We start from the raw sequence: 14881 nt of genomic DNA, 5'->3' as shown, positions 1-14881 counted from the left end.
ACTACAAGCAAAACACAGCCTCTTGATCAGGGAATCATTGCAGCCTGGAAATCTCACTGGCGACGGTACTGGGTACGCTATATGCTGTCGGAATATGACGCCGGTAGAGACCCTCTTAGTACAATGAACGTACTAAAGGCTCTGCGATGGGGCATCCAAGCCTGGGAGCTAGATGTGACTCCTGAAACTATCACGAAGTGCTTCAAGAAAGGCCTCATGGAGGCCCCTAGAGACCCCCAGCAGGCCACACTTGAGGCAGCAATTGCTGCTACTCATGAAGAAGCCGTTCGCGAGATTACGTACGGCTTGCAGAGGCTTCAGGCTAATCATCACGTCAAGGAGGTGATGAACATCCATAACTTCCTGAACCCGGCTGACGAGAATCTGACTGAAGAATCCGACGACCTTGACCAGCAGATTCTCGACCAGTTTACCCCGGCAGGCAATAGCGACGACGACGACGACGACGACGATAATGCTGAGCTTGAAATTGAGCCACGAATCACCATAGTTGAGGCCCTAGAGGCCCTCCGCCGACTGCGCCTTTACCAGGAGCAATCAGGTGGTGATACTGGCCTCATTTCTTACCTCAATAAGCAGGAAAGGGTACTTACGAACTCATCAATTGAAGCCTTACAGCAGAGAGATATCCGCATGTACTTTCAGTAGAATACAGAGCCTGGATAGGCGTGAAATACCTCAAGAATGACCTCCCCTCAATACTGCGGATACCTCATTTTAGCGGATTGAACGGAATGTCTCCTTTATTCCGCATAACCGGGGTTCACCTGTACTCGCGAGCAGGCGACTGGGAGGCGCTGTTTGGTTTATTGATTCACGTGGCACGGATCAAGATGAAAATGGGGGCCGTCAGTTGCTGTAGCCACACGTGGCCACGAGCAACGTCTGATGTTTTTGCACAACCGACGTGGAATTGCACAGAAACATGCGATTCCTGAAACAAAAGGTGTATATGTGCCTGATTCTAAGTTGGGGGGCCTATAATCCGTCGTGGTATGTAATCCGTAATATGCAGTGGAATGAACTCCTCATGCCCTTTTCGCAAGCTTTACGACCAGGCTTGAATTGTGGACCGGCACACGTGAAGCTGGACGGTGGCCTGGCCAGTATCTTCTCTTTCTTCCTCTCTCTTTTGAAATATTCATCTCTGTGACTTCAGTCTCTGATCAATGACGACGGGGTGCAGCTCCGCCAGAGACGATTGGAGCAACGCTCTTTTGAGAGACCCTGGGCGAGGCCCATGTCGGTTGACCGGGGCCATCCCGTTTCACCATGAGGCTAGCGGGCTGTGGCTCCAGGGTCTGCATCCATCTCTCCAAATGCGCGCCAGGCTCACATCTCGGCTGCAGGGCATCCCCGCCCGTTGCATGAAAGAAACAATTAATTGCTTCGAGCCACAGCCGACGCAGTGCAGTGCATACCGTACGACCGACCGGCGAAAGCATACAGGCAGCACGCCCACCCCCCAAGGGACGGCATCGGCCGCCCAGGACAGATCACGAGACCAGCCGTCGAGACTGCTGCATTCCTTGGGACAAAGGGCGTACCTTTTCCCCGGCCCGCGTGCCAGTCCTGTCCTCCCCGATCTCGTCCTTGTGCACGCCTCGCTCGGAGAATATTGTCCCCAGCGAAGAGAATAGACCGCTCCACCTGCTAGACTTCCACTGGGTGTCGCTGCCATGCACGTAACAGCAACAACAGTAGCAGCAGCAGCAGCCAGAGAAGAAGCAAGAGTGAGAGCAAAGAGCACAAACACGAGCTGTTGCAACGCGGCGGCCAATGAGCGTCGAGGTTTCGAGCTGCGCGTCGTGAGAGGTGATCTCGGGGTACCACACCTCCTGGCAAGTAGCCAACCAGGGGCGCGGTACCTGCCTGGGGAGGCCAGGCACGCGCCAATGACGGTGTGCTCAGGGCTGGCGACGCAGGTAGCGCGGCCCGCCAGTGATACTTTGGCCGCCCGCATCCCATGGCGTCAGGCACGCCCTGGCCCATGGCATTTGATCCATGCCCCCGCCCCGCTTTCGGGCGTCCTGCTGGCCCCATTCGCTGCGCGCGCAGGCGCCTCAGGGGCTGGGAGCTGCTTCTGCCCGCCGTCCCTCCAAGACAAACCACCTGCGCGCGGCCTGACTGAGTGCTGGCCGCCCACGATCCCCTGACCTGACCCGGCCTGCCTGTCGCGCCGGCCTTCCCCAGCTCAGCCCAGCCCAGCCTGCCCTGACCTCGCCGGCGCGGTCAGTGCCTGCTCTTGCCCCTGCCCAGCCCGGGGCCTCCTCTCCTCTTCTCGCTCGTCCGCGCCCAACACCTGCTCTCGAGCTGCCTCTCGCTTTCTCCTCCGTCGGCCTCAACCACGCGCGCCGTGATCGTTGTTGTTTCCTCTCGCCGTGACCGCCTGCCTGCTTGCGGCCTTGACCTGACTGTGCCAGCACGTCGCCGTCTTCTCCTTCGATTCCGCCCAGTTGCGTGCTCCTTTCCCGCTCGACCGACCCCCTTTACGGCACGTCCCAGGACATAACGACGACTGTCTGGTCTGCATCGTCACTTCGGCTCTTCGACACACTGGCAGCATCACGGATCCGGTTCCTGGTCGGCAGTTGTCCCGCGCCGCCCAGATCTTGCTATTGTTTGTCATCCCAGCAGCAATTTGGCTCGACAGCTCCTGCAATCAGGCCCCGATCCGAACTTGTTTGCTGTCTAACATCGCTTTCGCTTGACGGTTGACTGTCGCATATCCATTCCTTATTTTTGTTTCTGCCTACGCCATCGAGTGACACAGCACCAAGTCACCCCCAGGACCCTGGCTCCTCTTCACTCTTTCACGACCGCTAGGATCTCAAAGCCGTCATATCATGATTTGGTGAGGTCCTCTTTGAATAAATTCGACGATATCTATATATACGATTCACGACTGGAGGACAGTAGCAACAACAACACGAGGATCTCAACAACATCAGAATCACCACACAATCGCCCTGACCATGTCGCAACCTAAACCAGAGGTTGCCCTCAAGGGCGACTGCAGCGTCATTTACAACGACACTCTCTATTCATACTCGGCTGCTGCATTTCAATCACTCAAGCTGGAGGAAGGGGCTAAATGGAAGAAACTCCCATCCGGCGAAAGTGCGGATGGTGCAGTATGTGTTGGCTCGACGCCGGCTGACGCATCCCAAGCTGGTTTCTTCGTTGTGGGTGGTACATCTGCCAAGGCCGACTACACCGGTCTTCAGAAATTTACATATGCCTCAAAGACCTGGGAAACGCTCGCTCCCAACGCGGATGTTCCCAACTTCGATAACCACGTCACGAAAAACGTGAAGTGGCACAGTGCCACTTATATGGCCGCCAGCGAACAGATCCTCATGTTTGCTGGATCTTACGACGGTGTCCAGTTTCCCTCTGCCTCCACCTACTCGATCAAGACTACGGCCCCGTACAGAGTCTCTTCCTTTGACACTCTCATTGCGCCCCCGGCTGTAGCACCAATCCTGCTCCCGTGGTCAGATACCCAAGCTATCATGGTTGGTGGAGGCGCCACCAATACCAAGGTCGTTCTCTTCGACTTCACGACGAAATGGAATCCGACCGGTGCAAGCTTGGCCGCGCCCCTACAAGATACCTCGGTCTTGAAGGCCAGTCTCATGCGTGGCGAGGACAGCAGCGTTCACCTCTTCACCTTTGACGCAACAACATCACCAACGACGGTCCGCCGCATCATGCTTTGGAATGAGGTTGGAGCTCCTATTGAGAACGCTGTCCCTGTCGAGGTAACTGGGCAGGCCGCGGCTCATGCCAGGAGAGAGTTGACGGCTTCTACATGGCCGCCATACAACGCCACCCTGGCCCCTACCGCCAAGAGGACGGATTACTCGTTGGCGACGACCAAGGATGGCCTGGTGGTGTTGTCTGGCGGTAACGACAACGACGTGGTAGAGATGTTTGATTGCAAGCGTAATGCCTGGATGAATGCGACAGACTTCTTGGTTGGTGAGCAGTTTGTGATCAACTCAACACCCACGTTGAGCGCGACATCATCCACGGCATCTTCAACGAGCACATCGACGACAGGCTCTGCGACCAGCAGCCCCTCCATGATAGCGCCTGCTCAAGACAGCGCGACGCCGTCACCCACTGCCGCAGCTGCATCAGCCGGCAGCGGCCTCGCTACGACCACAATTCTCGGCATTGTTTTGGGAATCGTGTTTGGCCTGGCATTTCTCTTGTTCTTGTTGCTGCTATGTATCAAGCGAGCCCGAGCACGACGCAGCCACGCCGAAGCCGGTCATGCTCGACGGGCCAGCGGCTTCCCGCAAGAAAAGGACTATTCGCGGTACAACACAGCCAAGGCAAGTGGTCCGTTCGTGCGTGGCCACCAGCAACATGGCTCCGCCAACTCATTTTCCTCTATGGCTATCCTTATGGGCAAGGTGCAGAAGCCGGCAATTCAACGGAAGCCCAGCAATGACTCTCGCCGCAGCTCCGTTAGCAGCATTTTCAACAAGCAGTTCAAGGCCACCATTGGCAAGCCACAATTGCAGCCCGGCCCGCAGATTGGTTACGACGACAAGGAGATGAGCGCGGTCACGGAGACCGTTCGGCCGAGGCCCCGAAACCAGCAGCAGGCCAATGCGAATGACGATGAACTCAGACGCAGCTCTGGATGGAACCGTTACTGGTCCGGCGGGAGTACTCTCAACGTCTTGGGGTTCGGCAGCAACAGCAAGCGCCAGACAGTGACGTCCGATGGTTCACGATATTCTGATATGAACAGGATGACCCAGGACTCGGCTACAGTCCCACCTCTCAAGGTGGAAGACCGGCCATCGTTCTACAGCGTCAACACTGGCAGTCCCACAGTGTCTCAGTACAACCCACAGATTCGGGAACACATGTCGGGCAAGATCGAGGATCGACCAGTGTCTGCAGTGTCGGCATTGTCGTCCTCTGGCTATTCAAGCGGCATTCCGGCAAGCATCCGCGACTCGTGGGACGTGACCAACCCCAAGACGTGGACACAAGATGACCGTGCTGCCAGTAGCATGTACAGCCAGTACACGGTTCCTGTGCACAGCGGCTTCCAGCACACTCAGGCGCCACCAATGCCAAAGTCGACGGGAAGCCGACCGCCGACAGGCCTGTCTCAGCAGCCGCAGCTTGCCGTGGCCGCTACATCTTCCGACATGAGCTGGTTGAACCTCGGCAACCAGAGCCGGAACATCTGAAGCCTGCATACGCATACACGTTGCACACACAATCACGAACTCGTTCGATCGCCATCTTTTCCGACCTTCATTCATGCCTGCCGCTGATACCCATTGCGTCAAATTTCATCTTCTACTTGTTTGCATTCAAGCATCGGAAAGCGCCAGTCGACAATCCATGCGTGTCGTCACACTACCCATCCATTACTACTTTCTATTTCCAGCATAGCTTTTTTGTAAATCGCTAGACCTGTATTGGCCCATTGATTGGCAAAACTACTCACCTGGGGGCGCATTGGTGTTTTTCCTTTTCGTGTCCTATTATAGCTGCGATGCTCACTCGCATGATAACGGCAGCGCCTGCCGCGGTTCACACCATGACTTATTGGGGCCCATGACGGAAGGAGGCACAGTGTCCTAGGGTATTTGTCCTGTGCCGGCATGTCATCCGACGGTCAAGGGGAAGGGTCACCAAGGACAACTGTACTTGGTACCGTCATGTAGCCACAAAAGGCAGGGACTAATTCACGTGGTAATACATGGACAGTTTTCTTGTCCTCGAGTCAAATACTTTCCTGATCACTAGGGAATTAATGCTGTTCGCATAAACTCTAAACATTTCAATGGTCTTGGAGATGTGAAAAGGTTATCGAGCATCATGAAATGCACTCGACGTGACCCTGACACGAGTGCCCCTATGAGACGCGCGAAGTAAGACGTGGCGAATTTCCCGGCAGGCAAGTTTGAAAGTTCGCATTGTTGTATGGACTCGCCGCTCTGCCTGCCGTCTTTGCGTAATGGCGTTGGAGGGGGTCGTTAACAATTGGGGGGAAAAAGGGCAGTATCAATTAATAGTAGCGTTTCAACTTCTCATCGTGTTCCCCAAAAGCACGTCCAGCACAAAGAGGATCCCCCCCGCCCCCGCCCTTCGTTCTTCCAAACACTAGGAAACAGCACAGCACAGCACAGCACACAGTCGCTCCGCAACCCGAGGCCCGGAGATCGAGCCGCGCTGGCAATAATGATTTCCCATCTAAAGAAAGGAAGGAATGACCTCAAGAAGAACGGATGAAAAGAGGATATAAAGAGACCAAAACAAGAAAAAAGCTGGATATCGACACATGAGAGAGAGACCGGCCGAGAGAAGATGGAAAAAAAGTAGATTGTTAGGCAAGGAAAAGAAAAGAAGTTCATGTTGGTGTGTTTATGTAAAGAAGGGGGAAAAGCGAAGTCATAAAAGATATCAAGTTTATGCCCGTCTCCCCGCCTGCTTCAACCGCGTCACCCCCCACGCTCCGTCTCAATATATCGGCCGCGACGAGCCGCTTCCTTCGTCCCACTTCCTATGGATCAGTGACCGGTCGGCCGCAGCCTCGGGCGTGCCGGTGTGGTCCTGCTCTGACTTGACGGCTGACTCGGAGCCGGCGTTGGACACGGCGCCGTATGAGTAGCGCTGACTCCGTCTCCGCCGGGCCAGCGCAGAGCCTGGGCCACCACCACCTCCAACACCGCTGCCGCCCTCGATCGCGCCGGCCACGGGGCCGATCCACTCCCAGGCGCGGCCAACTTCGCCGTTGCGACCCTCGCGCTGTCCCGTGCGGACGTTGCTGTTCTGCTCGACCCACTTGATCACGCGCTGCCAGAGGCGCTCGCGCTTGGACAGCGAGTGGATCGAGCGCAGCACATCGTCGCGCAAGTTGGGCAGGAACAGCCACGGGTCCTCGGTGCTCTCCTCGCCGAGATAGCCCTCCTCGATGACGGCCTGCTTTTGCGCGGCCAGGCGGTCCAGCACGACGTCGACGAGGGCGGGCACCTGCGCGTTTGCGGCACGCTCGCTCAGGAAGCGCGCCCGCGCGTACAGCACCGTGAGCGCTAGGGCAATCACAGCGCTAATTTTGAGACGATGTCTTGCCAGGCCGAGTCGGATTGATCGCTTGACTGCGCATGTGAGCGGAACGCGAGCGAGAGAGGTGGACGATAGTCGGGTAGAAACGCCGCCGGAATCTCGGGCTCTATGGGGGCGGGCGGGGGTCTGGTTAGTCGCACTGTCAGACACTTGTAACGTAAAGCGTGGGATGTCTCTGCTTTGCAACGTTGTTCGGAAAGCGAGCTATGGGTCGGGGGAAGATGCGGATATGAAGGTACTTACTCCTGTGTCTCGACGACGACTTCCTCCCTCTGCGTGATCTCGCCCAGAGCAGCAGCCCAAAGGTCCTCAAATTCTTGATTGCTCATTTTCTTGCTCCGCTTCTGGTTGATGATGCCCTTGAGTTCCTGCTCTTCAATCGCCGGCGTCTCGACCTTGGCACCTTCCTCGTTCACGAGCTCCCCGCACTCAAACTTTGCTGTCCTCTCACGAAGCTCCTCGACAGCCTTGTCTGCTACTGTCTGCACACGCCTGACCTTCTCGCCATCAGGTTCGCAGGTCGGGGGCAGAGGAATGATGCCACCAAGCGAGAAAGGGTGCAGCTTAAGGATGTAGTCCTGCTCGCAACGGACGGAGTAATCGGCGTAGCAGTAAGCGTGGGCTGGGCAGGGCTCGCATTGAGGCTCGACGCTCTCAATGACAAAGTCTGGGACGTTGAGCACTGGAGGCAACACCGCGTGCGCCCACTCCGGGACCTCAATCTCGTTAGGTATCGAGCTCACCGTCTGGCCAACTCCGCAGTAACCGACAGCAATCTTCTCCTGCCTGAACCAGCCAGCATACGCAGCCAAAGCTGTCACGAGGACGACCGAGATGGGAGTGCCCCAGCCAGGACCAGAAGACTTTGTCGTGGACCGACGTACGGGCGCCAGTGAACGCTCTCCGTGGAGGGCTTCCTCTGCGGCAAGCTCCAGTTGCTCCTCTGGTGTGAATTCCTCCCCGGGCTCCAGGTACCCCATCTCGTCTTCGGCATATTCGGGCTCAGGTGTATCGTAGTGCTGTTCGACGGGAGGTGGAGTGCGCACAACGTTCGCGGATGACGCGCGCGGCGCACGCTTTACGGACGCGCCACTGACGGCTCTAGGGGTCTCAGCGCTGGGCGTCTTTCTCCGTACAAGGGGTGCCTTTTCGGCAGACGGCGGGGAGCTTGCGCTCTGGAATGGGTTTTCCCTCGAGAAGGCTCCAGACTCACGTCGGAAGAATCCCTCGTCTGTCTCCTCAGACTTTATCTGAGGAGGCGCACCGCTGGTCTGGCGCACTCTCCTCCTGGCCGTGCCATAGCTGGGCTCGGGCACGGGCTCGGGCGCGGGCTCAGGCGCGGGCTCGGGTTCCTCGGGCTGAGGCTGTCGACTTGTCTGGCGAGGCCGGCGAGCTTTGGCAGGACTCAACATCGGCTGTCCATCGTACTCCGGCTCTTCCGACTTGACCACCGGGACTGCTGCCTTTCGCGGGGACTTGGACCGGCGCAGCGTGGATGCGCGAGATGTCGGCGGCGGGAGGTCGTCGTAGTCATCAAACGGATTGACGCTGCTCTGAGAGCCCCCGGCGTCGACGATGCCCTTGCTCGACCGCTTCGCGCGCGCGCGGTCGGCGAGGATCTTTTTGGAGCGGGGCACGACCTCCTCATTGAAAATCTCGATGAGCTGGCCCTTTTTGGCGCTGGACGAGTAGGGTATGTTGTGTGCCACGAGGATGGAGCGGAGGCGCGGGATCGTCAGCGTCTTGGGGTCGAAGCCCGGCTGGAGGTACTCTACAGACTCCGAGTCTGACATGGCTGCGTCGGCGCACAAGCGTTCGAGGTGGCAGGTGTGATGATTTGTCGACTTGAACCTGTGTGTTGAAATGGGCTCCGAAGGCGAGGTCGGGACTGCCAGAGGGACTTTGGGTTTCACAATCAGCCACGCTGGCGACAAGATGCTAACCTAGTAGCGGTCGATCAGGTGGTTGCCGGTGCGCAGCGGGAAGGCGGAGAGCAGAGAGCACGGCCCTTGGAAGCGCGCAGCCGAATCGGTCTCGTGTGATGCCCTATGCAAGGGTGTCCTTATCTGGACTTTTCTGCCTAGTGGCGTTGTTGTTGTTGATGAGAGGAAAGTGGGTGATGCAATCATACGTGGTCCCACTTTTGGTTGTCGTTGGCAACACAGACTGAGGCCCACTTTAAGCCAAGTCCCACACTTGTGCGAGGACCAATCCGGCTCACGGACGATTTGAGCAGCTTTCGCCTGGCAGCGCTTTCAAGATGTTGTTTGATTGGAGCGCAATTAGGCGACCTACGCGACCCAGGCGGTTTATGCTGACATGCTTCATCCAAAGGCAGCTCTGGGCTTTGCTGGTGTGAAGTTTCAGCAGATCTCTGATGTTTCCGAGACTCGAGAGTTTACTGGATGCTTTTTTTTCCCCCTCCGCATTATTGTGACAACGGGCTTCGTCGCCGATAACTCAAGTATGTAAATGCCCAAAAATCCCTGCACGCCACGCCATATATAGTAGCCCATCCCTTCCTACAAATCCCCCATAAATATTGATTATTTGTCCAAGTAATGATAACCTTCCAGACTCTGGATCACGGCAATATTTGGTCCACGTGTTGAGCTGTGTATGCAACGAATTATTAATGTTTGCTTGTTGTGTTGAAAATCGAAATCTCCTAGGCGGCCATCATCTCGCTGAGCTTCTTTTCCGCTTCTTCAGCGCGCTGGTTGGCCTCGGCAACTTCCTTCTGGAGTTGTTTGATATATATTATCGCTAGCTCGACCGTGCTCGCCTTGCTATTTGGTGCGTTTGCGTTTGCATTTGCATTGGAATTCGTCGCTTTCCCCTCCTTCTTGTCCGCGCCACTACTGTTCTCGTCGGCTTCGATGCCTTCTTTGACAGAGTTCGGTAGGAGCGCGGCGATTTCCTGGAGGGCAGAGTTGATTCGGTTTCGTCGGCCTTGCTCCGCGATCTTGTGAGACGTCCGTTTCGACGTGAGATTCGTTGAAAGCTCGCTTGGATACGTGATGCCCGGCACCTTGTTGCCCTCAAGAATATTCTGATAATTGGATTTGGACGCCAGCAGCAAAGAGGCAGTGTCCTCTGCGGACATGCCTGGAGTTCCCGGAAGTAGTGGTTTGATGTTGGGGGATATCCTTGGCAATAGAGCTGGTGAGACTTGGACCGAACCCGAACGACCCTTCTTGCTTCCGCGCGCCGCCATGAGAGGTGTTTTGCGCAGGTTTGGTGTGGGCGCCTTGGGAGTAAGCATGGGACTTTCATTCGAAGTAGCAGACCGTGGCTGCTGTTTCAAGATGACTGGTGAGGGCAGTGCCTGAAACGACGCCTTTGGTCCCTCCATGTTGTTGTTGTTGACTACACTCGATTGCTGTGTCATGATGGGCGTGAGATCCGGCCGGGCCATCGATATGGGTTCGGGTAGTGCGAAGCTTTCAATATGATCCGAAGCGACTTGATCTGGGGCAGTCGCATCCGAGGGCTTGCTTCCAGGCGATATTCGGAAGAGCGAGGCGGGTGTGGCAGGTGAAGGTTTTCCACGGAGACTGGCAGCACCTTGGGGCAATGCTCCAACCTGTGAATTGCTCTGCGCTTGCATGTAAGGAGACTGCCGTGCCGATCGAGGCTGTGGTATTGGCGGAGGTGGCATCTCAGATAGGGCCTCCGGCGAGATCGAGGCATTCTCTGAGCCCTCAGTCGAGACTGACGATGGTGGAGCCAGGATTTGTTGCTGCGGCTGCTTCTCTTGGGCGGCGCGCTCTGCGGTCGACTCTGCAAGCTCCGACAATATTTGCGCCTTCATATTTGGCGTCGACAGCGTCTTCCTACGCTGTGGTTTGACCAAAGGAGATTGCCGCACGTTCGATTTTCGTGCCTTTGAAACGTTATTCTTGCGAACCTTCTTGGACAAATCCACGGAAGACACCGGTGCGGCCGGTGAATCTTTGTCCAAGTCAACCGGTGATGCCGTCGATCTGCTAGCATGTCTGACATCATAGCCGGCCATTGGATCGCTTTGGGCGTGAAGCGCGGGCGATGTCAGCGGACTGAAGTATGCGCCAGGCACAGTGAAGCCCGTGTCCACGGCGAAATGCGCATCAAGGGGTGTCACGGCAGGAGACACTAGTGGTGTGAAGGCCATCTGCTCCAAGGTCAGCCACTGATATCTCGACGCACAAACCCACAAGAGAGGTCCTTACATCTTGTTCTTTGTGGCTATACGTGTAAGGCTCGAACATGCCAGATGCCGAGCCTGGCTCTTGCTGGGAATAGTAGTGGTTCGATGGGTGCATCTCCAGACTTTGTGGCGTAGGCGGAACCACATGCCGCTGTTGCTGTTGCTGCTGTTGTTGCTGCTGTTGCTGGGCATAGTAGGCGGCCTGCTGTTCCTGGAAAAGCCGTTGCCGCTCCTCCAGCTGCCTCTGTTGCTCTTGCAATTTTTGGTGCTGGAGGAAGTTGATCTGGGCATCCAGCTCAGAAATCGTGTCTCCAGCGCCAGGTTGCGTGGGCAGCATGTGTGCCGTCAGGGAAGGATGCGTGCTTGCGGAGCTCATTGGAGCCATTGTCGTGGGCATGGCCATGCGACCCGAAGCAATCAGCGTCGTGGCGTCCGTGCCGCTCATTGGCGTGTCGATGCTCTCCCGAGGCTGCATGCCGTTGGCAGCATCCGCGCCGAAGTCCTGAAAGTCAAAGCTGATTGCATCGCCCATGCTGGAAATGTTGGACATGTCTAGAAACTGGAAATCATCCTCGGCCGCGGCCGGTGGCTGCGAGTCCCACCCGCTGGCTTGCATCATGACCGACTGTGGTGGAAGTCGACGACACTGTCCGGTATGTGGTGCCACAGTAAGAGGCAGCGGTGCCTCTATCGATCTGGTCAAGACGCTGACGGGCTGGCGGGTTTTCTCTGGCAGGACATGAAACCTGTCGGGACAAGCGCACGCAGAAAATGGCGAAGCGGAGCGGGGCTGGGCTGCTGAAGACGATGGATCTCGCGCGTGCGGGAGTGCAGGCCCGCGCGGGCGCCGGGCGGGAGAGAGATGCTGTGTGCTGGCGACGGCGTTGCGATGCTCGAGTAGCGAGCCAGAGGACGACTGCAGCGCGCAGCGAAGCTCGAGACGGAGTGACGGTCGAGGAGGAAGGAGAGTGAGGAGGAGGCCCACGGGCGCAGCAGAATAGCGGGCCAGCGGAGTCGTTGCGACAGAACAGCCCCGTGGGAGTTGGGCGACGAGAGGGCCGCGTGGGGTCGGTCGTGGAGGTGCTGCTCAGGACATGCTCCATCCATGTCCTCAAGCCACAACCTCGCACCTCTGCGTCATTCAAAAGTAGAATCCAAGTCCGAGACCATGAGCTCTCTCATTTGCGCTGGCTTTGCAAGAGATTCAACACCTCGGCCACAACCCTTGACACCCATCACTGACAAAAAGTGGCCGGAGAAGTCCTCGGAGAAGCAGGCGAGTGGGTTCCCCGCCTTGCGCGCACGCAGGGCCAGCCTGCCCTGCCCTGCCCTGTCCTGTCCTGTCCTGTCTGGCTGTCTGGCACAGAGCTCACCGGACGAGTGGGGGGGCTCTCGATCTCTCTGATTCTCCAGGCCTGGTCCTGGTCCTGGTCATCTCGCCTGTGGCTTCAACATCCTCTTTCCGCCTAGTGGCACATTTGGCCGCAGCACACCCAGAGCATGATTTTAACCCCCAGCGCTGTAGCCAGTTGTTGTCGCTGAGTGGCCATTGGGTGCCCTCAAACACGCCAGTCCTGGATCAGACAGACGTTGGTCGGCCTCCCCTCCAGGCCCGCTCGCTCGAGGACATTGCCAAAGTCTCGCCGCCTGGTGCATAGCTAGGATGGCCGCTTGCCGGCCTCTCGGCTAGCGGGAACCCTCCCGAAGGAGCATTCCGTCCCCTGTCTGCGCTTGGTGTTCCGACAGCTGAAGGCCAGCGGGCTCTGACCACAGATCCGGGTGTGCCCGTTGTGCGGCGGCACAGCAGAGGCCAGTGCCGGGCCTCGCCGGGGACGAGCCGCTCCTGCGACTTCGGCCGCCAGCCATGTCTGCATGCTGAGCCCATCCAGCCTGGGACCGAGCCGGCCACATTCTACGATCACTGAGGACACCGCCTCTCACTACTTAAAACCGCGCTGCCGATGACGTGCAGGCCGTGTTGCATCTCTTCAAACCTTTCCTGCCCCGCGCCGTTGAGCATGGTTGATTGGCCCGGCCCAATCAGATGTCAACGGCCCATGGCCGAGTTTCCTCAGATGCCATCAACGCGTGGGATATCATCCTTCAAATTTGTACACCTAAAACGGCTTCGTGTCGGCTCATAAGTGCAGGAATACCTACGTTAGTAGGTAGGCCTGGTGTTGGCCAGCCACGACGCCCGTGTAAGTCCTCTAGTGGAGACCGCATCCGCTAGCCCTTGAGTTTTAGGATGGCCGGCTCGACACCAAGCGCTGAGCACGGCGAGGGCTACATACCTCATTCCTGGCTCCTGGCAAGGCCAACTTCCCGTTAAGCCCTAGTTTTCGGGCCATTTGAGAGACCCTGCGCCCACTCGATTTTAGGGCGCCCAAGGAAGGCTCACGAGTCAGCAGCGTCTGATCTCCCAAATTCCCGCACATTGGGCATCCGGCTCAAGCGCTACTTGCCGACCAGTAATCTTTTACCCAGAGGCTCTAGCCTAGCGGTTCTATATCCTCAGGCTCTTGCAATCCCTGTTGGACCCTGAAGAGAACCAACTCGCAGGCCCTCAGGGCTGAGCTCCATTCGACGATTTATCCCAAGCACCCCGTGTCCACGTTGTGCTGGAACTAATACTAGACTCGAGTGGCTTGTAACCTGGGACCTTTGAACGAGACGCCACGAGCATAATCTCAGGCCTACTCGTTGGCGGTGAGCAGCAGCATCAAGTAAAGCACCGAGCGCAGCTGATGTTCTGGAACCTGCGCGCAATGGATTTTGGGACATCCGAGCGAATAGTCATACGGCCAGTCTCGGGCCTTATCCGTCAACGATCCAGCCAGGCTTCAAGACGTGATTATCGCCGGAATAGCTGTACGACTCCTGCAGCCTCAGCACGGCCAAACTCCAGCAGCTGAATGGAATAGCGGCTTCGGGTCGGCTGGATGAAGAGAGAGAGAGAAAAAAACACCTTTGATACTGCCGGCTTGCCCTGAAGTAAATCAGAGATGGTGATTGGCAGGCTTGTCACAGGCAGTCTCTGTGATGACCCGGTCAAGAAGGGCCCTGTCTCGGGCTCGGCGTGGCGTCCCGGGAAGGAGGTGTGGGCTGCGAGGTGTGGGCAGGGGGGGGCTGCTGCTGAGACGGGTGTGGCTCATGCATGGGATACGATCACATGCTGCAGGATCTTTTTGGGGGTGGGCTGGGGAGTGTGCACAATTGACATGCACAGTCGCCGGTGACTGCGAGATCTCTGGGTTTTGCTGTGGGCGCGTCGCATCGTGAACCTGCAGATTTCTTCGACTGCGCCGGGCAGGTGCTGAGAGGAGAGTGAGAGAGTGACGGCAAGGCAGCCCCTCTCAGAGGAGGGCTATCGGCGCCTTGCTGCGGCCCAGAGGGCCGGCTGGGCGGAACATGCCGACGGTACCTTGACTGATCGAAAATGTTGCGCAGTGGGCCGGCGGGCAATACAGCCTGCGGCACTACCTAAGGTACGATGTGAGCTCAAGCCGTCTGGCCGTGACAGACACGGGCAGAAGGTGATGGCTTCGTACGCGTCATGACCATCCA

At 57.4% G+C, this 14881-nt stretch overlaps 3 protein-coding genes across 3 annotated transcripts; 1 reads left to right on the top strand and 2 right to left on the bottom strand.

The window, feature by feature from the left end:
* Window positions 1-2996: 2996 nt before the first annotated feature.
* Window positions 2997-5240, top strand: B0I36DRAFT_346929 (uncharacterized protein; the record flags this gene model as incomplete). The annotated part of the gene is made up of 1 exon (XM_046156512.1): window positions 2997-5240. One exon carries the CDS (start codon window positions 2997-2999, stop codon window positions 5238-5240), a length of 2244 nt encoding a protein of 747 aa, XP_046015180.1.
* Window positions 5241-6221: 981 nt separating this feature from the next.
* On the bottom strand, window positions 6222-9223 carry B0I36DRAFT_317586 (Man1-Src1p-C-terminal domain-containing protein). Its single transcript, XM_046153179.1, has 2 exons — window positions 7369-9223; window positions 6222-7231 (listed from the first exon to the last, which is right to left on the bottom strand). The coding sequence occupies exons 1-2, from the start codon at window positions 8916-8918 to the stop codon at window positions 6520-6522; spliced, it is 2262 nt and encodes a 753-aa protein (XP_046015179.1). The 5' UTR covers window positions 8919-9223; the 3' UTR covers window positions 6222-6519.
* Window positions 9224-9375: 152 nt separating this feature from the next.
* B0I36DRAFT_317584 (uncharacterized protein) lies at window positions 9376-11359 on the bottom strand. Its single transcript, XM_046153178.1, has one exon. The coding sequence runs from the start codon at window positions 11276-11278 to the stop codon at window positions 9794-9796; it is 1485 nt and encodes a 494-aa protein (XP_046015178.1). The 5' UTR covers window positions 11279-11359; the 3' UTR covers window positions 9376-9793.
* Between the last annotated feature and the right edge of the window lie 3522 nt (window positions 11360-14881).

The sequence above is a fragment of the Microdochium trichocladiopsis genome (genome assembly GCF_020744255.1).
Source record: "Microdochium trichocladiopsis strain MPI-CAGE-CH-0230 chromosome Unknown B0I36scaffold_3, whole genome shotgun sequence".
NCBI lineage: Eukaryota > Fungi > Ascomycota > Sordariomycetes > Xylariales > Microdochiaceae > Microdochium > Microdochium trichocladiopsis.
This window is presented reverse-complemented; position numbering and strand designations above follow the sequence as displayed.